Raw genomic sequence first — 27526 nt, forward strand, 5'->3', positions numbered from 1 at the left:
GTAAAAGGCGATATTTTCGATTACTGAAATTATACGCTCCTCGCAACTGGAGAGAATTGAAGTTTTGATACTATTGATACTACTGAGGAACCCTTGAAATCTCGATTGGCCATGACGCAGCATACGGGACATAGTAGAAACTACGAATGTTACTGAAAATGACACATTTCTGAAGTCATGATCATGCCACAAAATTGTCAAGGAGTGCAACGATATTGGTCGAAAAAATACCAAAGTATGCTTAATGTCACGGATAACAGGTCTTATGTCGTTTTGCTGACATAAAATATGCATATTTGAACTTTGACATGGTACATTCTGTTGTGATGTCATAATGAGTGATACTCGAATAACTTGACTCGAAGAGTAATACGTGACTCAGAATCGAATCACTCAGGTACTCGATTTCGCCCAGCCCTACTTGTTACCATGTGCAATGGTCGAGAAAATGCCAAATTATCTTCATGTGGCGCAGAGCTGGTATTGTTTTCGCAGTGATCGCCTGTATGGTACATAGATATATTGAAACTTTCAAAATAGTACAAGATACTGATGACTTCATAATGAGTGATATTCACATCCTTGACTCGAAGCCTGCTGCTAACTCGACTTGCACCAAGGGGTTCAATTTCAACCGAGTCATGGGAGCATTGCTGATACAGGGTAGTTATTGATATCCAGGTATCGACCATGGGACTACACCATGTCAGAAATTCAACAACTACAGATAATAATCAGTACGTAAACACCTATCTATATACAATATACATGTCAAGCAAAATTGAACATAAGAACAGCACAATGCATTTATCCATATGATATGCAGACCTGTCTGGATCAAGTACGGAAATAAAATCTCTCTTACTCTTGGAGAGCATTTACAACAACGAAAAATATTACTTAACATAACGAAATAATCAAGAACAAAACGAACTTATTGACGAAGAGGGGGAAGAGAGACAGTTTTAGTATACTTGAAAATAACGAATATTTATGCAAACAACTCATAATTAGCATACCATCAGTTCATGAACCTAGGATAGGATAGCAATTTGGATTGTTTCTCAAAAAATTTTGAATTCATGGTTATTGAGACGAGTATAAACATTGACTATTCCTGTGACAGTTGAATTGACTCATTCAATTCACTTCTTTGATATATCAGAGTTACGAATTTTCAAATGTATCCAGGTGATGTTTTTGACGAAATTACGTCACAGTCATGTTTTTTTACACCAGCATGCACAACGATAGGAGCCTTGGGTTCATCTTTTCGACGAGCTTCTTTCCCAGATTCATCGCATTTATGGTTGTTGACACCAGTATGGATATCCATATGAGACTTGAGGCTCTCTTTCCGTCTAAATTCTTTCAGACATATAGCACATTTATGCTTTTTGATGCCATCATGCATATCAATGTGACGCTTGAGGTGATATTTTCGACCGAACTCTCTCCCACATCTATCGCATCTATAGGCTTTGACACGAGCATGCAGCATATCCTTGTGGACTTTGAGGCCTTCCTTCCGAGCAAATCCTTTACCACAGACATCACACTTATAAATTTTGATGATATCTTGCACATCCATATGTTTCTGAGTAATTTTTTTCCCACGTATATCCCATTTATGACTTTTACCACCAACATGCATATCCATGTGAAGTTCAAGCTCACTCCTCGAGGGATATGCTTCACCACATACATCGCATTTATAATTTTTTATGTCATCATGACAAACCATATGATGCTTGAGGAGCAGTCTGTGACGGAATTCTTTCCCACAAATATCACATTTCTGTGTTTCGACACCGTGATGCATATAAATATGAGTCTTGAGATTATCTTTCTGAGTAAATAATTTCTGACATACATCACATTTATGCCGTTTGATGCCGGCATGTACATCCCTATGACGCTTGAGGTGATATTTTCGACTGAATTCTTTTCCACAATCATCACATTTATGGTTTTTGACACCAGCATGTATGTCCATATGAAGCTTGAGATTAGTCTTCTGAATAAATCCTTTTCCACAGATATAACATTTATGCTTTTTAATGCCAAAATGGATACGCATATGTACTATCAAGTCACTTAATTGACCAAATTCTTTCCCGCAAATATCGCATTGTTGTTTTTTGACAGCAGCATTCATATCCATATGAGACTTGGAGCGATCTCGCGTTGTCAATACCAAGAAAGTGATAAGACCTAAATAAAGAAACAAATAAACTATTAATCGTCAAAGAAATTAACTGTTAGAGGGGCACTGGACTTTAAATTATGATGTGGTCCCAAATTAATGATAAAATCTGGAAAAAAATTTGGCCGCAGCTTACTGAAAATTCGAACTATTTCCCACCATGCCTGTTGGATAAATGAATTTATATGGTGGTGGTGCGGCTGCGACTCTCCCCTGTTTAACCTGTTGCGAAATTGCTGGCACGATATTTTCACTTGCACTTGCTTGACGCGGCCTCCATAATCCAGTCACATAATATATTTACTGTGCTGTGTTTGCATCTACACATTGATTTCGCATCGGATCGGAAGGCACATCAGCCAGAGTTGGATCAATTACAATTACAATTACTTCCTTGCATGTTTCAATTACATTACAATTACAATTACTCAATGGTAAAAATATCAAATTACAATTACAATTACTGTTTAACATGCAATTAATTACAATTATAATTACAATTAAAATTACTTTTAAACAGGTAATTGATTCAGTAAAGAGGTGTTCTTTGACAACTGTAGCGACGTAATTAGCAACAATCTCAAGCTATTCATCTGCATCAAAACATCCTGATCAAGTCATAAAAAGTTACACATGTGAAAGAAAAATCACATTTCTGCGTGTCATGATCAACCCAAAGCGTTGTCACTAGGGTTTGGCACAATGATTCGAGTACTCGAATCTGAATCGAGTATTAATTTTAATGATTCGAGGCAGGCGCGTAGCCAGCCAAAAAATAAGGGAGCGGATTGAAATAAAAAGGGCGGGGTTTCGATTTTTATAGCATCAATGCATTAGGGTTAAGTAATCCGTAAATGACAATTATACAATCGCCTCGCGTTGACGAACTTACGCATATGATAAGATATGACATGGTAAATTCTGTTGTGATGTCATAATGAGTGATACTCGAATAACTTGACTTGAAGAGTAACACCTGACTCAGAATCGAATCACTCAGGTACTCGATTTCGCCCAGCCCTACTTGTTACCATGTGCAATGGTCGAGAAAATGCAAAATTATCTTGGTGTGGCGCAGAGCTGGTATTGTTTTCGCAGTGATCGCCTGTAAGGAACATAGATATATTGAAACGTTCAAAATTGTTCATACTCATATACTGATGACTTCATAATGAGCGATATTCACATCCTTGACTAGAAGCCTGCTGCTAACTCGACTTGCACTAAGGGATTCAATTTCAATCGAGTCATGGGAACATTGCGGATACAGGGCAGTCCTTAATATCCAGGTATCAACCATGGGACCACAGCATGTCAGAAATTCAACGACTGCAGATAATCAGTACGTAACCAGCTATCTATATACAATATACATGTCAAGTAAAATTGAACATTACATGTCAAGTAAAATTGAACATAAGAACAGCACAATGCATTCAACCATATGATATGTAGACCTGTCTGGATCACGTACAAAAATAAAATCTCTCGTTCACTTGGACAGCATTTAAAACAACGAAATATATTACTTAACATACCGAAATAATCAACAACGAAACGAACTTATTGACGAAGAGGGAACAGAGAGACAGTTTTCGTATACAGAGAAGAAACAAATATTTATTCAAAAACCTTATAATTAGCATACACCATCAGTTCATGAACCTAGGACAAGATATCAATACGATTTTTTGTCACAAAATTTGGAATTCATGGTTATTGACACAAGTATAAATATTAAATACTTATGTGACAGTTGAATTGACTCTCACAATTCACTTCTTTGATATATCAGAGTCACAAATTTTCAAGTGTATCCAGGTGATGTTTGAGGTGACGCTTTTGACGAAAGCACCTCACAGTCATGGTTTTTAACACCAGCATGCACAACTATAGGAGCCTTGAGATTATCTTTTCGACAGGATTCTTTCTCAAATTCATCGCATTTATGGTTTTTGACACCAGTATGGATATCCATATGAGACTTGAGGCTCTCTTTCCGACTAAATTCTTTCAGACATATAGCACATTTATGCTTTTTGATGCCATCATGCATATCAATGTGGCGCTTGAGGTGATATTTTCGGCCGAACTCTCTCCCACATTTATCACATCTATAGGTTTTGACACGAGCATGCAGCATATCCTTGTGGACTTTGAGGCCTTCCTTCCGAGCAAATCCTTTACCACAGACATCACACTTATAAATTTTGATTATATCTTGCACATCCATATGTTTCTGAGTAATTTTTTTCCCACGTATATCCCATTTATGACTTTTACCACCAATATGCATATCCATGTGAAGTTCAAGCTCACTCCTCGAGGGATATGCTTCACCACATACATCGCATTTATAATTTTTTATGTCATCATGACAAACCATATGATGCTTGAGGAGCAGTCTGTTACGGAATTCTTTCCCGCAAATATCACATTTCTGTGTTTCGACACCGTGATGCATATAAATATGAGTCTTGAGATTATCTTTCTGAGTAAATAATTTCTGACATACATCACATTTATGCCGTTTGATGCCGGCATGTACATCCCTATGACGCTTGAGGTGAAATTTTCGACTAAACTCTTTCCCACAATCATCACATTTATGGTTTTTGACACCAGCATGTATGTCCATATGAAGCTTGAGATGACTCTTCTGAATAAATCCTTTTCCACAGATATAACATTTATGCTTTCTAATGCCAAAATGCATACGCATATGTACTATCAAGACACTTAATTGACTAAATTCTTTTCCGCAAATATCGCATTGCTGTTTTTTGACGGCAGCATTCATATCCACAAGAGACTTGACGCGATCTCGCCTAGTCAATGCCTTGTTACATAGTAACACTATGAAGAAAGTGATCAGAAGATCTAAATAAAGAAACAAATAAACTATTAATCGTCAAAGAAATTAACTGTTAGAGGGGCACTGGACTTTAAATTATGATGTGGTCCCAAAGTAATGATGAAATCTGGAAAAAAAATTTGGCCGCAGCTTACTGAAAATTCCAACTATTTCCCACCACGCCTGTTGGATAAATGAATTTATATGGTGGTGGTGCGGCTACGACTCTCCCCTGCTTAAGCTGTTGCGAAATTGCTGGCACGATATTTTCACTTGCACTTGCTTGAGGCGGCCTCCATAATCCAGTCACATATTATATTTACTGTGCTGTGTTTGCATCTACACATTGATTTCGCATCGGATTAGAAGGCACATCACCAGAGTTGGATCAATTACAATATTTTAATTGAATTACAATTACAATTACTTCCTTGCATGTTTCAATTACATTACAATTACAATTACTCAATGGTAAAAATATCAAATTACAATTACTGTTTAACATGTAATGAATTACAATTATAATTACAATTTCTTTTAAACAGGTAATTGATTCAGTAAAGAGGTGTTCTTTGACAACTGTAGAGACGTAATTAGCAACAATCTCAAGCTATTCATCTGCATCAAAACATCCTGATCAAGTCGTAAAAAGTCATGCATGTGAAAGAAAATCACATTTCTGCGTGTCATGATCAACCCACAGCGTTGTCACTAGGGTTTGGCACAATGATTCGAGTACTCGAATCTGAATCGAGTATTAATTTTAATGATTCGAGCAGGCGCGTAGCCAGCCAAAAAAGAAGGGAGCGGATTGAAATAAAAAGGGCGGGGTTTCGGTTTTTATAGAATCAATGCATTAGGGTTAAGTAATGCGTAAATGACAATTATACAATCGCCTCGCGTTGACGAACTTACGCGTATGATAATGTATGACATGGTACATTGTGTTGTGATGTCATGAGTGATACTCGAATAACTTGACTCGAAGAGTAATACCTGACTCAGAATCGAATCAATCAGGTACTCGATTTCGCCCAGCCCTACTTGTTACCATGTGCAATGGTCGAGAAAATGCAAAATTATCTTGGTGTGGCGCAGAGCTGGTATTGTTTTCGCAGTGATCACCTGTATTTAACATAGATATATTGAAACTTTCAAAATTGTTCATACTCAGATACTGATGACTTCATAATGAGCGGTATTCACATCCTTGACTAGAAGCCTGCTGCTAACTCGACTTGCACTAAGGGATTCACTTTCAATCGAGTCATGGGAACATTGCGGATACAGGGCAGTCATTAACATCCAGGTATCTACCATGGGGCCACACCATGTCAGAAATTCAACAACTACAGATAATAATCAGTACGTAACCACCTATCTATATACAATATACATGTCAAGTAAAATTGAACATAAGAACAGCACAATGCATTTATCCATAATATGCATATTATGATATGCAGACCTGTCTGGATCAAGTACGAAAATAAAATCTCTCTTTCTCTTGGACAGCATTTAAAACAACGAAAAATATTACTTAATATAACGAAATAATCAAGAACAAAACGAACTTATTGACGAAGAGGGGACAGAGAGACAGTTTTCGTAGACATAGAAGAAACGAATATTTATGCAAAAACCTTATAATTAGCATACACCATCAGTTCATGAACCTAGGATAAGATATCAATACGATTTTTTTGTCACAAAATTTGGAATTCATGGTTACTGACACAAGTATAAATATTGAATACTTATGTGACAGTTGAATTGACTCACACAATTCACTTCTTTGATATATCAGAGTCGCGCATTTTCAAGTGTATCCAGGTGATGTTTGAGGTGACGCTTTTGACGAAAGTACCTCACAGTCATGGTTTTTATCACCAGCATGCACAACCATAGGAGCCTTGAGATTATCTTTTCGACAGGATTCTTTCCCAAATTCATCGCATTTATGGTTTTTGACACCAGTATGGATATCCATATGAGACTTGAGGCTCTCTTTCCGACTAAATTCTTTCAGACATATAGCACATTTATGCTTTTTGATGCCATCATGCATATCAATGTGACGCTTAAGGTGATATTTTCGGCCGAACTCTCTCCCACATCTATCGCATCTATAGGTTTTGACACGAGCATGCTGCATATCCTTGTGGACTTTGAGGCCTCCCTTCTGAGCAAATCCTTTACCACAGATATCACACTTATAAATTTTCATTATATCTTGCACATCCATATGTTTCTGAGTAAATGTTTTCCCACGTATATCCCATTTATGACATTTACCACCAACATGCATATCCATGTGAAGTTCGAGCTCACTCCTCGAGGAATACGCTTCACCACATACATCGCATTTATGATTTTTTATGTCACCATGACAAACCATATGATGCTTGAGGTGCAATCTGTGACGACATTCTTTCCCACAAATATCACATTTCTGTCTTTCGACACCATGATGCATACAAATATGAGTCTTGAGATTATCTTTCCGAGCGAATAATTTCTGACATACATCACATTTATGCCGTTTGATGCCGGCATGTAAATCTCTATGACGCTTGAGGTGATATTTTCGACTGAATTCTTTTCCACAATCATCACATTTATGGTTTTTGACACCAGCATGTATGTCCATATGAAGCTTGAGATGACTCTTCTGAATAAATCCTTTTCCACAGATATAACATTTATGCTTTTTAATGCCAAAATGTATTCGCATATGTACTATCAAGTCACTTATGTTACCATATTCTTTCCCACAAATATCGCATTGTTGTTTTTTGACGGCAGCATTCATATCCATATGCGACTTGAAGCGATCTCCCCTAGTCAATGCCTTGTCACATAGTAACACTATGAAGAAAATGATAAGACCTAAAATAAAGCAACAAATGAACTATTATTCATCAAAGAAAATAACTGTTAACCGTCTCCCGCCGGCGTGGGTATTTTTACCCATTGCCGTTAGAGGGAAGCGTACTGTATTAGAACCACTATATATCCCGTTCTAATCGTGCTAGGTCGCTGCTGTTCATGTCTGCGGATAGATATTGTTTGTGCAAGTTCATTGATACCATATAATTTGATATATATTATATCTAAGACGTCGAAATCGGATATTAAATACCGTAGATAAATATGTTGCAAGATACACTGTCTCGGCAACACGCGCGTCATTGACCACTCTCAGATAACGTACTGTATGTTTTGTTCTAGCCGTCTTAGAGCATACTTGTTTCTTTCTGTGAAAAGCTAGTGTCCATACAAGTTCACACATATCTTCGTATCTGATATTAGTTACATATAAGGTGTTATAAATCTATGTGATAGGCCGCGTGACAAAGATATCCGCCGACCGCATCATTTCGCGGAAACGCGCGTTCCCGATACCCATCATATACCCTGTCGTATATTTGGTTTTATTCGTCATAGCCAGTTGTTGTAGTTTGTTTCTATGAATAGTGCTTGTCAGCTTCTGATTTTCTTGCTAAAACAACTATACTAGTTATGTCTGCATCGCTCAAAGTTGCATTTGAAAACCGGGAAGAGAATTCTCGCAGCCTACCGTACCAGCTTCAAGAAGATGGATGAATACTGGTCACAAAACGGGATATGTATCGAGTTCTAATAGTGATATACCTTCATAGATTGTGTCTGTGAATAGTTGCTGCCTATACGATTCTAAATAATGGCTAATAGTCAAGTATAATTCGGAATAAATACAATATTACTCGGCGCATATACCTACGCAAAAGTGTTCATCTGGATATACAAAGAGCTGTCGTATAACGATATATATCTTTCGTTGTAGTAATGAAAGACATTTACGGATTGTCTCTTTCAATAGAACTAGCCAATCTCCACCTTCAAGGCCAAAATAAACAACATTAGTTATGCCTATGTCACCCCAAGGCCGCTTCTAAAAATCGTGAAGAGAATTCCTGCAGACTACCACACTAGTGTCAAACGCAGGGACGAATATCTGTAACATAGTGTGTTATATCCTGAATTTTATCGGTAGTAGACATTCTTAGATTGTTTCTGTGGAGAGTACATGCCCATAAGATTATATCTACATCAGACTAACAGCTAATAGTGATGTATATATCGCAACAAGACCAATTCTACACGCTGTGTATTCCCCGCAAACGTGTGTATCATGTCTGTATGAAGTGCTACCAACTAACGTCATAAACCTTACGTAGTAGTAAGATATGCGTTTGTGGTTTGTCCTTATGGTTAGGTCTTGACAATCTCCGTTTATCAATACTAAAGTGACCCATTTACGTGCTCTATAAGCTTTGTAAATGCCCTGGAAGGCTACGCTACCTAATAAATACACGCGCGTCACTCACTCACTCGCCGATGACTCATTCACTCTGCGGCCTGGCGCGTGTTTATTGTGCAAACCGTCAGTATTGTATCTATTGGATAACGGCGATATTAGGGCGTATTAGATCGACTGAGCCATCTCCATAATCATGATTTCCTCGCCGATATGATTCACAAGAAGCCTATGTCACCAGATATCCATATTAAGGTTTATAAAGAGTACAGTAAATGTAATACGTTTCTCATCAACGAATTCTCGGCTTGCTCTTGATATAAGTGGCCAGACACAGTGCTCGAAATGATTTGAGTGTCGCAATCGGATGCGCGTTGAAATTCTGAATCGAACGACACCTTGTTTGACGTGTTCCAATCCCATTAAGGTACAGTTTTTCGACTTTGAAAATTGAAGTAAAATTTTTCGAAAATTGCAGCCGGCGCCAATCGGTTAAAGGGGCACTGCACTCTAAATATGTGGTTCCAAATTAACTGTTTGTAATCGGCCGGCCCTCTCACCAAAATTTCACTGCATCCATGAAAGAAACCATAAAATGCGATCTATTTGCGCTTGAATCAACGCCCAATATATTGTCGTAAACCTGAAGTAGCCGCCTAGCGGATTGAGATACTCTCACGGCTCAGACGCGAGAGGGAATGGCGTTATGCGAGGAAGTATTCTCGATTTTTCGAAAATAAAAGATAATTTTGTTCTTATGTTTCTCCTGACGTCATGCATAGACATTCTCCTGGTATATAACCACCTGACGGCCTTCAGCATAAATCTCTACGTTCCAACCAGACATTACATGCTATAATAACGCTTCACAGCACAGCGCTACGACATTGGAAAGGTAGAGAGAGATGATAAGCATGAACCGAGTAATCGATTACGTAATCGCGTATTCTTGCTGAAGGCAATGCGTGTCCAGTTCTACAAAACACAGTAGGTACCGCTTTAGCGACGTTGCCAATCTCATATGTATCCATCCTATTGTAGTGTTGTCAACCTCAGTTGCTTATTATGTGCAACTTACAACTGCATAAGTCAATCAAAAGTGAGTACATATTCGACACTGCCCAGTAGGGTTGTCCATAATTTGGAAAATCTCAAAAAATCTCAATTCTGTAGATTATTGATAAAAAACATCAATGAACCTGCAATAAGCTCATAGAAAAGTCATTAACATTTGTCTAAATGCGTTTGAAAGTAGCTGCCGTAGAGTGGGCGTGTCAGTGACCATAGAACGGCGAAAAGACTAGTAATCACGAAATCACGTCTCTTGATTGGTTAATCAGCTACGCTTGAATGATCACTACCACAGCGGCTTGCTGATTATGTGCTCCTACTAGTTCTAGAAGTTCGCTAACGGCAATGATTATGCGAGCGCATTATTGTACGCTGGTGTTTTAATGTTAAAACTAGGTACCGATAGGTTTAGAGCAACCATAGCCTCTTGCAGGCATGACAGAGGTGAAACAGCGAATGATTGTGAACTTATAGAACTAAGTATAGATCCCAGAAATACCTATTACCTATCTGATATGCTTGAGATTACGCCAAGTGGTCCTGTTTTTCTGAGTTGATTGGGAGATTGGCATTGGGACGCAACAATGCTGTCTGGCGAAACGAGAGACGCAACAATGCTGTCTGGCTCCTTTTTTCTTGAGCTACTATCGCGTTTCGCCAGACAGCATTGTTGCGTCACACTGCCAATCTCCTCAACAATGAATAATTTGGGGCTGATTGTGGGGTAGAGCTCTTCAAAAATGACTTTTTTTCTCAAATCGTACTGGCTACTTGATAAAATTGTTAGGTTACCTAATTTAAGCCTACACACAAAATTTGGTTCAATTCCAGCCAGTAACCGCTTTGCTACAGGAGAAGAAAGTTTCTATTTATTATATAAAAATAAATAATAAAAAATTTGAAAATTTTCTCTTCACCCCATGAAAGTGTTAGTCTGTCTATAGCAGTGGTTCCCAACCTTTTATCACCCACGTACCATTTCGAGGTTTTATGCAGTGCTAGCGTACCACCTACATAAGTTATGCGCGCCGAAGGCGGTCAAAAATGTATCCCTAATTTATGACGTCATAATCACGTCTTTGACCTATGCGAGGCGTAATAGCAAATGCTAGTAAACTATAGGCATTATCAGCCAGGGTTGATGGGATGCGTGAAATTGTTTTTTCACCACCAGTCACAAGAAGATTAACATAATGAAAAAATAGCAAACAACAAACGTCAAGTTATTTAATGCGGTGGCTGCATTTGTTTATATTTCACTAGCTCAGCGGTTCTCAAACTTTTTCAGACACGTCCCTTTTATTATTATAAGTAAAAAATCGTGTTAGTGGCGATTATCACGGCACAGGTTTTGTGCGCCACTTGTTTTTACAATGATTTTGCATTATCCAAATATATACAGCATCGATCAGTTCTATTGGTATACCAACAGTCCAACATGCACATTCAATATATGGAGCTAGCCGACAATATACAAACGCGACATCAACACATTTGGTTACACAAATATTGAATATGCAACATGTATTAGCTATATACTGTACAACATTATCCAATATCGTTGGATCTGTTAGAACGTCTTTCAACTCCCAATTTATACGGCTATCTCACGCAGCATGATGTAGTTGTCTTCTTTAATGTTGATATCTCACACAATGAAACAAAAAATACTCTACAGATTCTTCTGCATTGCATTGCTGACATAGTGGACGCCCCCTTTTATGATATTGAAAAATTTTGCGCTCCCTTTATCATCATATCACAAAATGCAACCAGAATATTAGCAATCCTAGCGAATGATTTGATTAATTTGATGGCATGGAAGGTTATGACAGTTGATAAGAGAATTCTCAAATATGCAATCAGGACGATACACAGAGCTAAAACAATGAAATGGAGGTAAAATCACGCAGCTTCGCGCCACCCTTCAGATGCTTTCACGCCCCCAGTTTGAGAACCAATGTACTGGCTGGTCGGTGCGTGGCATATGTTTGCTCACAGCGCATCGAAAGTCATGCATGGGTGCAACAAGTCGGTTTCGTTTCTACGCCCTGATAGTCATCAGGGATGAAAATCCTTGCTCGCACTACTACGTAGAAGGGAAATTAGCAGCTTGGGAATAGCGTGAGAAGCTTATAGAGTCGAGTACGAGGAGGCCATTCTAAGCCTGAAGTATATTGGAAAGCAATATTTGTGTTCAACCCCACCTGAACTAATAACTCCCTTCGGTCGAAAAAAAAATAGAATCCACTCGCGTACCACCTGGAAGACCTTCGCGTACCACTAGTGGTACGCGTACCACAGGTTGGGAACCACTGGTCTATAGAAACGATGCTCACCAAATTTGGTTCAATTCCAACCAGTGGAAGCGGAGTTATTACCGTCGAAAAATTTGGAATTAAATAAATAGTATTTACGGTGACCGATTCTTTGTTTATTTATTATAGTTGTAACACGAAACAATAACTTCATATTGTTAATTTATTCGCTAAAAGCTTTTCGACTAACTCTCATCAGTAGCGAACGTTAGTGATGGGGTGAAACGAATTCGAAATGTAAGAAATATTTTGTCTGTATGACGTAATAATAACAAAAACAAACAACTGGTAGACGGGCTAGATGCGGTAGTAACGGTACAAAACAAACGTTAACGAGTACATATTCGGTTATAAATAACCGAAAACACAACACATAACATTAATGAAATATTCCAAGAGTGTAGAGGCGTTCCTTCTGGCGACAGAGAATCGGCTTTCGTAGCTTTATGATCGTAGATTCCAGGACCTTTAAATGAAAAAGAGAACGGCCACGAGCAAGTATAGAAAATTGACTGTCATTGTAATGATCAGCGCATTCTGGATTGGATAAGAGATGCTGTCTCAGCGCTTGCAGCAAAGAATTCGCCAGCATGTCCCACGGCAAATTAGAATGAATAATGTTTCTCCTACTCCTTCATCGCAGTCTGTTGACACACTACGTGATTATGATCAAGTTACTGCTTGTAATTCGGCTATTGGACAGCATCTCTTATCCAATCCAGAATGCGCTGATCATTACAATGACAGTCAATTTTCTATACTTGCTCGTGGCCGTTCTCTTTTTCATTTAAAGGTCCTGGAATCTACGATCATAAAGCTACGAAAGCCGATTCTCTGTCGCCAGAAGGAACGCCTCTACACTCTTGGAATATTTCATCAATGTTATGTGTTGTGTTTTCGGTTATTTATAACCGAATATGTACTCGTTAACGTTTGTTTTGTACCGTTACTACCGCATCTAGCCCGTCTACCAGTTGTTTGTTTTTGTTATTATTACGTCATACAGACAAAATATTTCTTACATTTCGAATTCGTTTCACCCCATCACTAACGTTCGCTACTGATGAGAGTTAGTCGAAAAGCTTTTAGCGAATAAATTAACAATATGAAGTTATTGTTTCGCGTTATTCTGAAGTTCTGTACCACAAATCACTTGTTATTATAGTTGTGCTCACCGTAAATACTATTTTATTCAAATCCAAATTTTCGACGTCAATAACTCCGCTTCCATTGGTTGGAATTGAACCAAATATGGTGAGCATCGTTTCCATAGACAGCCTAACAATTTCATGGGGTGAACAGTAAATTTTCAAATTTTTTAATATTTATTTTTATATAATAAATAGAAATTTCTTCTCCTGTAGCAAAGCGGTTACTGGCTGGAATTGAACCAAATTTTGTGTGTAGGCTTAAATTAGGTAATCTAACAATTTTATCAAGTAGTCAGTACGATTTGAGAAAAAAAGTCATTTTTGAAGAGCCCTATTGTGGGGGTTCCAGGGCCATGAGCGGAATAAATTTTATATTTTCGCAAGCAGTACAGCGTCAGCTTTTGATTGATATCCGGTTCATCAAATTTAATGCTCGGCAAGCCGGTCAAAAAGGACCGTCAAATTGCCTGTAGCCAAATGGAAATTGTGACGTGAACCAATTTCACTGAGCCGTGAGATTTGCTTGTGTCGACACCATATAGGACACTATGGTTTCACCATAACCACACGGTCTGACCCTCTCATCAACTAGTGGTTATTAAACTTTTTTGGCTTGTGACACACTAAAAAAATTAAAAAACGCTTGCAGCTGCTTTTTGAGAAAACATTAACATGGTAATGCGCTGGTTAGGCTCATTTATACTAACATACCATAATTTTCCGAATATAGTGCGCCCCCATGTACAATACGCACCCTTAATATGGCTAGCAAATTCTGGGAAAAAGCCTGTACCAATGTATAGTACGTACCCTGCATCCACAGTACATGAAGAGTTGTGTTTTAGTATACGATGTCGTTCTGTTCTGACTAATTCCATTATAATTTAACAGGGGCTGTAATGCATACCCTCAGAATTGTCCAATATTTACAAATGTTATTCTTTTTTGAATTCCAAGTTTATTAAAAAAAAAAAAATTGAAAAATGTTCAGCGGTTCAAAAGATATTGCGATTTAAAATCCTCTCGTCACTAGGTGGCGCTACTTTCAAAAATCTTTGAAATCGATATTTTTCGCTTAAATGATGGTAGAGAACCAATTAAAATGTCCAATTAACCAATTCTGGGGCCAAGGAATTCAATAAAACCAACTGTTTTGCCCTAAACTCAATGAAAAAAAAGTTACGGATGAAAAAAAAAATGGGGGGGACGGGCTTGAAAATGGCTGTGGGATACGGCCTACACAAAAAAAAATTATTGTGAAATGTGCTTCTAAGGAGTATGGTTGATAAAAAGCTTGATTTTAAATTTAATATTTATTCCACCATGAAATATGCATTACATAAAAATTTCATGGTCCCAACCCATATCCCTGCTCACCGTAAATACTATTATCACGAGTCAAATATATGAATAAATTTATTTGTTTTGGATTTCGAAATTTTTCAAGTAGAATCCGTGCGGAACCACCGCTTCAACAATAATAGAAGCAAGTAACAAAAGACATAGTTACAATTGATCTTGAAATGTGGCAAGTCGACGATCCAAAATGCATGCCAAACACGAAACAAGAAATATGTTCGGATTTTTGACTTTTGCCAATGCTAAGAGACAAAATGCATTTTCTCGTTTGTTCCATGTCATGTAGGATTGCATTTTGTCTCTTAGCATTGTCAAAAGTCAAAAATCCGAACATATTTCTTGTTTCGTGTTTGGCATGCATTTTGGATCGTCGACTTGCCACATTTCAAGATCAATTGTAACTATGTCTTTTGTTACTTGCTTCTATTATTGTTGAAGTGGTGGTTCCGCACGAATTCTACTTGAAACATTTCTAAATCCTAAACAAATAAATTTATTGATATATTTGACTGGTGATAATAGTATTTACGGTGAGCAGGGATATGGGTTAGGACCATGAAATTTTTATGTAATGCATATTTCATGGTGGAATAAATATTAAATTTAAAATCAAGTTTTTTATCAACCATACTCCTTAAAAGCACATTTCACAATAATTTTTTTTTGTGTAGGCCGTATCCCACAGACATTTTCAAGCCCGTCCCCCCCATTTTTTTTTTCATCCGTAACTTTTTTTTCGTTGAGTTTAGGGCGAAACAGTTGGTTTTATTGAATTCCTTGGCCCCAGAATTGGTTAATTAGACATTTTAATTGGTTCTCTACCATCATTTAAGCGAAAAATATTGATTTCAAAGATTTTTGAAAGTAGCGCCACCTAGTGACGAGAGGATTTTAAATCGCAATGTCTTTTGAACCGCTCAACATTTTTCAATTTTTTTTTTTTAATAAACTTGGAATTCAAAAAAGAACAACATATGTAAATATTGGACAATTCTGAGAGTATGCATTACAAATCTCAAAAAATTTGCTAAATTATAATGGAATTAGTCTTCTGCGATGTCGGTCTTGAACAATCATGACATAACGATCCCTAATCATAATACAATTAATGGCCTTGTCTCTACATGATAGTAGATAGCACCCAAAGCCTGCGAGGCCGGTGTCGCGATAGTTCAGGCTATCGACACGACATCTTGCGCATGAGGCCTATTTTACAGATTAGATTGCTCAGGCCAACGGTTATGTCGTGCACTCCAGGCCTGTTGGAGATGTGATTGATTACGCAAGCGATTATATCCTGCGCACATGGCCTCTTGTGTATGCGATTGTTAAGGCCTGTTGTTGACGCGGCGAATTAGCAAGGATTGCCGCGCGTGCTTGCAGCAATCAACGACCTAATTTCGCTCGCGTACAAAAGGCAAACTGACTCAGCAGTAGATCGCGTGCTGTGCAGACGACTCTCGTTAAATGGGAACACGCTTCTCGCTAATTGGCAGCACGTTACACTCTATAATACGAATTACCGGGCACGATGGCCGGGAGTGATGCGCGATTGCAAACAAGCATGAAGAAAGATGTGACTTCAATTTTTTTATCGGGGAGATTTTTTAAAAGGCTTGTTTTACCCATGTATAATACGCACCCCCCTATTTTGGGGCAAAAAATCGGTAAGATTTTGCACATTATACATGGAAAATTATGGTATATGCGACTGAAACAATGGTTACATTGCATTGTTGACGACATACTCGTATTTCGTCGTCAAATTCCAAGTAATAACTCCAGGGCAGGGGCGTAGGGCGTAGCCAGCCGAGAATAATGGGGGGTGTAAGTAAAGAGGGGTGTTTCGTCAACAAAGGGTGTTCTGAATTATACCCGATTTATCGGTTTAATTGTATGCATAAATGCTTCTACTACAAGAATCGGATAATCTAGCTCGTGTTAACAACTCCATACGCATATACATAGCCCTGTTATATTAAAATATAACGCCAATGCCGTACGCTACGATGGATAGCAGCCCGAGTACGTCTCTTCGTAGGCGCGCCTCTAATTACTGAGAGCGAGTTACGACATCTACAACACGCGCGCGCGGATCATATTTCAATCAACGCAGCAGAGGGAGATCTTATAATTTCGCATTCAGATAAGTAGCGGCCTCGACTTAATATGGTACCATAACCAGTAGGGTTGTTCAAAAAAAACTTTTTTTTCCAAATCTCACTCGCCTAATGACTAAATCGTCAGGTTGTCCAAAAAAACGATGCACACCAAATTTGACTCAATTCCAACCAGTAACGGCCGTGCAATCTTGAATTGAAATTTTTAAATTATTATTAAAAATAAAAAAATAAAAATTCTCAAATTTTTCTGTCAACCCAATGAAATTGTTGAGCTGTCTCCAAAGACGATGCAAAACAAATTTGAGTCAATTCCGACTTGTAGAAGTGGAGTTATTCGAGTTTTTCGTTGATAATTCTCGGATTATCCTTGATCCGCGGATTATCAACGAAAAACTCAAATAGCGCCGCTTCTACTGGTCGGAATTGACTCAAATTTGTTTTGCATCGTCTTTGAAGACAGCTCAACAATTTCATGGGGTTGACAGAAAAATTTGAGAATTTTTATTTTTTTATTTTTGATAATAATTTAAAAATTTCAATTCAAGATTGCACGGCCGTTACTGGTTGGAATTGAGTCAAATTTGGTGTGCATCGTTTTTATGGACAACCTGACGATTTAGTCATTAGGCGAGTGAGATTTGGAAAAAAAAGTTTTTTTTGAACAACCCTAATAACCAGATTCCCGAACGTTAATATATGCAGTCGGAATCTGATATATCGTGATAACTTGTGCCATGATTCAGTTCGATATAACGCCCGCCCGACGTTCTGATCTTTTTTAATTCGGCCTGTAACTCATCCACATAACCCAGTTGTATTACCGTGTTTCGATATAGCATCACAACTGGTAAGCTGAGATAACAGCAAAAACAGACATAACGTGCCCTTAATTACCAAAAGTGAGCAGCGCGATCAAGTTACAATACAGCCAGAGATATTGTCATTTCGCGCTCACATAAGAACGTGACCGAGTCGGGTATCATAACAAATTTCACAAATGATATTGTCGTATATTGTCGTGATATTGATGTAATTGGCGATGAATTAGCTCGGTTGTTAGAGTAACGACTGGCTGGGGTCAGTCCATCCCAAATCAACTAAATTTTTTACCAAAGATAACCCTATGGTCTTCAATTTCAGTCAGATTGCACTCAAACGGAGACAATCATAGCTTGATCAAAAGAAACCTAATTTAATCAAAATCGGATAAGTCGTTTGAATTCTATCGCAGTTTGAAAAATAGCACTTTTTGCGTTCATTGAACCACGTCAAAATGTATTTTCCTAAGACCTTATTTCGGAATCGTCATAAAATGGGCTGGGATGGAGTTATCTTGGGTGAATCAATGTTTTTATGACTGCAGTTAAGCGAACTTTGAATATGAACAAGAATTTGCTGGATTTACGAAAAGGTTATGGGTCAAATGTATCGAGAGGGTAGGGACCTCAATGAAGTCAGTCATGCGTGACACAATTTTCCATGCCGTATTGTGAAAAAAGGTATTTTGTTAAGTCAGGTATCATATGAAAGCTGTTGATGTCTAGCATTCATTCCTGCCGTGCTCATAAGTGATTTAGCTCTCATTATTGTTTGTACACGAGTATTTAGTTACCTGGCTTTTCAAGTGCTAATCGCTCCTTTTTTGCAAATTGTTCAGACTAGTTTATTCCAAATCCATGACTGTGCAATGTGCATTCTCACTCAATATAGATGAGATCTCAAGCAGGAAAGTAATTGACTGATGGAGTGGTATATAACTGTCTTATACCGCAAGGATCTAAGCAGTTTTATAGCCTGAAAACTATGATCATGCTATTTCCCCTGTGTTTAAAGGTATTTTGGGTGGTATAATTTATACAGCTGCTCGGTTTTTGATAGATTACGCGTTTACGACCATTACTTGATTAAGTAGCCTATATATAGTAGCTAAGCTAGCACTATCCATTTCATTCCCTGGTACAAGTGATATCAGACATTTATTCATCCTAATATTCAGTCAAAAATCTGAATACGGAGACAGCCGAGGGAGTGCCTAGTTCTATAATTCACATAACATTTGACTCTAACATCTCCGAGTAACCAATATACATAGACAGTCAAGGTAAAATGATCAGTAGAAGGACAGCCTTCGTGCCACAATCTGATTCCCAGGCACTGTTTAAGACCTAGTAGTCGAAGTAACATTGTCATCACAATATTTGGGGATATTCTCAAAAATATTTTCTCAAGCTGAGAACTGTTCATATCGCCTCAACAATCGGTCAAATCTCATAGGTAAACTACATAGCATAGTGGTAGAGCAATCATTCTCTCATCTGGCCAGTCGAGAACACTTGCAAAACATCAAAATTTGGAAATCCATTCCACAGAATTATTAAAACGCTGACCGAACATGTTCACTCAAATCTATTCACAGATTCTCATTAAATTTCTTTTGGAGAACAGCTACATCTCCTGTACAACACCAGGGTGGTAACCAAGTCGCAAGCTTTCGAATCACTAGTCACTCTCAATTTTATAGTTCTGACTCCAGTCGAGTCATTTTCAATTCACCACCGAGTCAAGTAGTCTGAGTTTCAAGTCAGTGCGTAGAGGGGTGATGACTTGAGTCCGACTTGATTCAACTCCGGTTCTACCTACTTTTCCCAACTCTGCCCGAGTGATATAAAATGGCTCGGATTCATAATATCATAATTTTCCTCAGTCCTAACAGTTTCTAGCCCTATTTTCCAAGTATCAAGACTGCTAGACGAAATAACAATAATGTGGTGAATTTACTATTCTTCAAAACTACAATGAATTGTCTTTCTTGGCAGTCTTAGTCTCGAGTCATATGACTTAGCTCGAATCATGAAGAATGACTCGAATGCAAGTCGAGTCAATGCACAAATTTGCATGAGTCAGGTCATTTAAGGCTCGTGAAAAAATGACTCGAGTCAAGTCAAGTGACTATAGTCATTACAACGCTGTACATGTACGGCACTTCCGTTGTTACACGAATTCTTAGCTTATGACTTGTAGGTACGCTGATAGTTTTTGTAATTTGAATAGATCACAAGATTTCAGTTGCAGTTTTGAACCTTTGTGATGATAACAAGTGTTTTGTAGTTGATGTCTCTTGTTGATCAAGCTTATACTATATAAAGTATTGCTGCAAATGTAACCCTGGCATTCCTCTTTACCACATCCACATTACTAGTCAGAATACCTACACAGCAAAAGTTTAAAATAAGTAATGATATAGTTTTCGTTGAAAAGTTCATATAAGCATTTCATCCTTATACCGGGTCAGAATCTTCAAATCTCATGTTTTCAAATCACACATGTGACATGGAGCTTTCAAGATTGCAAGAGAAATCTTGGCCACTTACGAAGAATAACTCCGATGGAACCAAATCATAAATGTGCCTAGTGCAATTATCAAAATTATATTTTTCAACCATGCACAGCTGTTATACCGCCAGACTGTTTGAAGATTCATTCATAGAAATGATGTAATGTATTTAAATAATCTATGCACGACTCACTAAAATATGAAAGAGGCTATAAAAAGCAGGAATATGAAGTAAGCCCTGCCCCAAGCTATTTAATATGCCTAATGAAGCATTAATCAATAATATTTGTCAAGAATGTGTATAAACTATATAACCTAAAATACCTTTAGACACATGAAAATACATGAATATAGTTTTCTTGCTATAATGCAGCTTAGATACTTGAAATCACTGGTGGCATTGCTTTTATTGGACAGTGCTCATTCTTAGCTTTCATATGATACCTTACTCAATAAATTTGAAGTATACCTTTTTTCACAATTCACCCTGGAAATATTCACCACGCATGACTGGTTTTACTTCAGCCCCCCTTTTAACCCCAAACGGTTAGGTTATTATCGTAATAAAAACATTCAAAATTAGTGTTAGGCTATGTACTTTCTGAAAATGTACTCTATTTAAAGCCATAGAGAAATACTATAATTTACAGTTAAATTCTAAAGTTCATGATCTAAAAAATGATACCTCTTTACGGTTGACTGAGCACAAAAAGTGTACTTTTTCAAATCCCCATAAATCCAAAACCGCTGAATGAATTTCCGCGAAATAACTTTTGTTCCGTTTGAAATTGATCTATGTTGCTTAGGAATTGCATTTGATGTCTATTTTGAAACACGTGGTTATCTGCCTCAGTTGATTTGGGCTGGACTTACATCTTGCAAATCGTTATTCGGCCTCTAACAGATCTCCTGATTGTCATGGTTTAATATTCGCGCTAATACACCTTCGCTTTGCTATGAATTGTTCACAGATCGTTTCTGCGGATCTGGATTAATTCAAATTATGCACCATGAGTTTTGATTCAACTTAATATCGTTCGCTAAATTGATGTAGCATTTTTGCTATGTTGGGATGGTAAAGAGTAAAGACCAATGTCAGTAGCCCGTCTCAGGCCCAGGCTTAGGCTCAGGTTCGTCATCGGAAAAGCATTCCTTAATTGGATTACGATGCAAAAGTGACAAATGCGGATTATTCAGGACTATATCGACTCATTATTACCACATTGCATCGAATATTTATAGAACTGTAATACATAGCTAATCGCCGAGCGACCTAAAAATTTTTCGCGCCTCCGATGCGTCTATGATTGTTTTTATTTTCGGCTAAATGTGTGAAAGCAGGACAAGAGATAACATAGCACTAAAAGGCGGGCAGTCGTTACTCTAACAACCTTGTTATTTCAAATTCATTCATGTATCAAACAGATTCCGCAATGCGCATTTGATTAAAACAAGTCAAGATATCAAGCCGAGTTGCCAATTTATTTGGTCCGCGAAATAGCGTGATGTTCCGCTGTGTTGTAACATGATACCTAAAGTACTCTCATTACCACAGACGAGAGAAGAATCGGAGAAAAAGGGGTATATTGGCATTGATCGTTCCGTGAAAACACTCGCCGTGCAACAATTACGAATGCGCGATTATGCCAAGAAATATTGCCACTAGATTTGGGATTCAAAAAGGGAGGGTGTTCTAGTTTGGAAAGGGGGGTGTTTGGACACCCGAAACACCCCCTGGATACGCCCCTGCTCTCGGGCACAGCTTTTAATGCAAGTCATTACAAAGAAGCTATGTTCAAATAGTCATGGAGATACAAATGGCAATAGAACTCGGAATGCTTCTGTACCTACCATGATAGAGGATTTGAAATGAGACAGCCATAACTCGTCTATTTTTGTAGAAGAGCGTTTTAAATAACGGAAGGTTTTATATACCGGTATATCAATGAACAATGACCTGTTCTTCTGCGAAAAGATTGCTAGCTTCATTGCTTCCAAATATATAATGTATATATATAAGTAACCATCAAATGATATAATCAAGAGAATGGCAGAAATACTGCAATGCAAGTTGAAGTCCAGGGTTTTGTGGACTAATATTTTGTTGACGAGATTCTTCCAGGGTTGTAATGACTCGAGTCACGTTTTTCAGATGACTCGACTTGACTCGAGTCATTTTCTCAAAATACGGAATTGACTCGACTTGGACTCGAGTCATTGTGCATGACTCAAACCAAGTCATATGACTCGAGACTCAGACGGCCAAGACTGACGTTTCATTTTAATTTCGAGGAATAGTAAAGTAATCACACTATTGGGATTTCGTCTATGGGTAGCCTACTGGTACTTGAAAACACGTCAAGAAATTGCTAAAAATGACGAAAATTAGTATATTATAAATGCGAACCATTCGATATCACCAAACAGAGTTATAAAAAGTGGATTTAACAAGCCTTTAATTGTAAACTGGGAAGTCAACATAATGACTTGGACTCAACTCGAGTCATATTACCATGACTCGGACTCGAACCTCTGCTCGGTGACTTGGACTCGGTGGTGAATTGAAAATGACTCGACTTGACTCGAGTCAAAACTAAAAAATTGAGATTGACTTGTGACTCGGAGCCTTGTGACTTGGTTACAACCCTGGATTCTTCACAAGGAGTATGAAACGAACCCTCGACACAACGACCCAATTTTAGTGTGACAATTAACCTAACGGCAATGTCATGATTGCATTGAAATGGCCACAAATGCGCTTGTTTATCAGCAACAAAGCAGTTAGAGAGCCTTCAAGTCACATATATTTGCCTGCGTGCCTTGATTTAAATATTTATCAAGTTCATTCCAATAAATTACAGAAATATTCACGGCACATGTCTGCCAATCTGTGGCGCCGTAGCGGTACACAGTTTGGGAATCACTGAACTAGTCGGCAGAATTTCAAAAGCAAGCTAAGACAACTTATTTTAACCAATCACATCAGTTGGCGGACAATGGGCAGGATACCCTGAATAAATTTGCCGTTCGGGTTACAGAACTCGAGAATAGCACGAAACAATAAAAAATGGTAATTTTGTTATTAAATTCACTGAAAGCTTCTCGACTAACTCGTCAGTAGCAAACGTCTGTAATATGGTGAATCAAATTCAAATTTAGATGATTTTCCTACGATGTGACGTCATAATACAAAAACAAACATCAATTTTCGAGTATGGTACTGCGGTAAGACTGGAAACAGTACATAGCCTAACTGACGTAAACATACATGGTCATAAATAACACTCCAACAACACATAACATCAATGAAATAAGAGACATTTCTGTAGTCTCTGGAAAACTTCAAACGAAATATATATATTGTAATCAAGGTAAAGCAAAATGAAGTAATCTTCAACATAATCTAGTAGCGCATAAGCATATATAATCAAGTGACAATGTCATTGTGCAGTTCAACTCAAATGTCCGCCATGTAGCCTACAAATCAGTCTGCATTACAGGGTTGGTGCACAATAAGGCCTGTATAGAATCAATGTCCCGTCCCTTACTGTAACTAAGACAATAACTGCTGCTCACCTGTTCCATTAGGCAAAACGTACTGAGATGTGAGATTCTAGTCAGACAATAATTAGCCTACATTTGGTTCGTGCATAAAATCCGATCAGTAAGTACAAGTTTCAAATTCCACTTTCCCATCTAATTCTAAACCAGTGTTTCTTGACCTTTTCAGCGTTCGTACCCCTTGAGATTTTAATAAAGATTTCGAGTAACCTCTCCCCTGTCCATTTTCAACACAAACTCTGATGAACCTTGATTAAAATCAAAAACACCATAACATGAAATAGTGCGAAAAACATTTTTGAGTTGAATATATTGACCCAGCTCCCTATTGATGATTCTCCAATTTAAAGTAATTTAATAAAAAAATAGAAATAAAAAGATTAGTGTGAGCACAGGACACCGATTCCATATACAGGGACCAACTCAGAAAATATTCCAATTGTTGGTTTCAAAAATAAATAAAATTAGGCTCTACATGGCGTATAGGCCTAATACCACAATCTCGTACCCCTAATGGGTTCCACTGAAAGAAACAGTTAAATGCTAGAGCCCAAATCTGAATGAGCAGTTTTTATAACAGAGGTATTGTTCCTGCTTCCTGGGAGTAGAAGTATGTAGCTAACCAAAGTATTATAGTTTTAGCTAGCTGACCACTTAACCTGGAATCCTGTATCCTGGTGAGGTCTTCTTAAGACGCCAATATTACACAAGACATCGGATATATTTCAGACGTTGATAACAGTAGATTTAGCAAATGAGTCTCCTGGTTCTTTCCTGACTTCTGACTATACCGTCTAAATCCTGATTGGAATCGCTGGCTTTTTGCCTGATATGTCAGGTGAGCAGCGATGATTTTCCAAGTTTAAGTAATTTAATAAAAAATAATTAAAAAATGAAATATATAGTGTGAGCACACCACAGGACAGTGAGGACACCAATTCCATAAAAGCCGTCTATACGTGCAAAATACATACATTCGCGAACGCTATGTGCACATGCTACGTGCTATCAGTAAGAGTGGGAATAGTACTGAGGCTGACTGATAGGGGCTATATTATCAGCCCCCAATTCGAGATTACAAACCTGCACTAGAGAACAATTAACATAAGTGTAGCGGAATGGAAAAGGAGCCCCCTCGAAATTGAATTTCGCAACTACTATGCATACTGCAGCATGAATCGAATGTATCACTGTTTTTGAGATATCGACCATGGTACCTACGTTTTGAAGCAGCCGTTCCCAAACTTCTCAGTTTTTCGTACAGTAGAAAATTTACAAACCACTCGAGACACACTTACCAGGAGTAGAAAAGTTTCTTTAAAGAAATTATTTCTACGTGTTCACGCAAAGGACCAGTGATGTTTATACGAAGATTTACGACTGGATCGAGGTTCCATTGTAGACAAACATACCCGCATCAGGCAGTATCTGTCTTCACCGCAATCAAAACAGATTAGCCACATTTACTTAGCCATGGACAAAGAAAATCAACTTTCCAGCCAACGGATGAAGTGAGAGAAAAACTATTTCTGAAGCTGAGCACTGAGCAGGCAAGTTCACCTTTTTTATGGTCAACCGACCACGAAGCGTGAAAAATTTATCACTTTTTCAGGATTTCCCTCCGGTTTTTCAAGTCTGAAAAAGTGTCCTCTTTTTTTATTTCCAAAATATGGTAGCCCTAATTTATAATATAGTAATTTTTCTCCCATTTAGCAGTTTCTGGTCGCATTTTCAAGTACCGGTACCAATAGTTCCCAACCTTTTTGTCTTCATTCCCCACCCCACTGCTCAAAATTCCTATATACCCTTAAAAATGCCTCTCCATAACATTTCGCCAGACGTTCAGCAGGGACTTGCTATTAGAAAACCAAAGCCACACCAGTACGCAAAACAATCACCCATAACTGCACCATAAAACGTATCGTGAACCGATACCGGAAACCGTCCAAATTTAGCGAAAGCGTTATCTCACGTCATACTGCCTTGCTGGATGCGTTTGTGACGCCATCATTGGTTGTACGGAGTTGAAATGAGTTTTTGTGAACAACACGCAATATAATTTTCGATACATGCATTCCAGAGCAGTTAACTGGCAACGGTTTATCACTAGGGCCATTTTCATATGACCTTAAAAAATCAATAATATGACTTTATGTTGGGGAAAATATGACTTTATGTGGAAATCATGTATTTTTACTTGCGAATAACGTCACTCGAGGAACTAAAGAGTAAAACATACGCAATATAACAGTAATACACATCTATTTTTATTTTAAACCACTGTTGTAGTACAGTTTCATGTAGTGTGGAATGTTAGAGTCTTTCAAGTTACGATTTGAACGTAAAATGACTTTGGTAAGGAAAATGAGCGCTTCACAGAAGCTTCATAATTTGTTTAACATCGTTTTTGTCCAATCGCTTCTTAATGTAATTTCTGAGCTCAAGCGAATCTTTTCCGAAATCAAGGGCATTCAGATCAGCATGCGCCTATTTGATGGTGTACGTGTACGTACGTACAACTTTACATTTTGATTATTAAGTTTGAAAAATTGTTGTAGTGGAGGCCTATTTCTGTTATCTGACTAGTCAACTTCGGATCGTTGACTGAATTTTTCAAGCTCTTTTCAATAACTATTTCACCTTCCTAAGCATTGACTATTTCTTTAACTTGTGGACGTCTCTCGGCATCATATGGAGCAGCATTCAACCAGCTACCCCAACGAGTAACTGCCTTACTTTCTTGGTGCTTAATTGCTTCACCGCTTAAATTGTTATTTTATATTGAAAGTATACAACTTTATGACGACTTTCTAACTAAAAAATATGACTATATAACTTAAAAAGCTCATTTACGATCTAACCGGGAAAATATGACTCTATAACTTTCTTAATATACCTCATAGGGGTGCGGTTTTTGCGTTAAAATTGATTTAACGCCTTACTGATGCATAGAAAAAAATATGACTTTAAATGGCCCTAGTTATCACGCATGTGCCTCCGTGAATATGTAGAATGTCCTGTATATAATGTTCAACAAATTCGTATATTCCCCACCAGAAACTATTGAATTGGGGGCCACTGATTTATAGTAATGTACTAGATGTGTAGATCTGTATTGTTGGAGATTTTTATTTTCATGACCCAGTGAAAATTTGGGGTTCCGCAAAGGCTTGCAGATTTGAGCGAGTGTCCCACAGGTTATTGAAGGTTAAGAACCCCTACCCTAAACACAACACCTTTCACGCAAAC

At 37.9% G+C, this 27526-nt stretch overlaps 1 protein-coding gene across 1 annotated transcript; it reads right to left on the reverse strand.

Moving 5' to 3' along the window:
* Positions 1–2214: 2214 nt before the first annotated feature.
* On the reverse strand, positions 2215–6883 carry LOC145435112 (uncharacterized). The gene has a single exon (XM_080312388.1). The coding sequence runs from the start codon at positions 5004–5006 to the stop codon at positions 4014–4016; it is 993 nt and encodes a 330-aa protein (XP_080168514.1). The 5' UTR covers positions 5007–6883; the 3' UTR covers positions 2215–4013.
* Positions 6884–27526: the final 20643 nt, after the last annotated feature.

The sequence above is a fragment of the Botryllus schlosseri genome, chromosome 1 (assembly GCF_051294905.1).
Source record: "Botryllus schlosseri isolate E-star chromosome 1, Bs_hap1, whole genome shotgun sequence".
NCBI lineage: Eukaryota > Metazoa > Chordata > Ascidiacea > Stolidobranchia > Styelidae > Botryllus > Botryllus schlosseri.

Excerpts from the sequence above, each read along its gene's own strand:
- LOC145435112 (XM_080312388.1), bottom strand. The coding sequence starts at position 5,006 with ATGAATGCTGCCGTCAAAAAACAGCAATGCGATATTTGCGGAAAAGAA.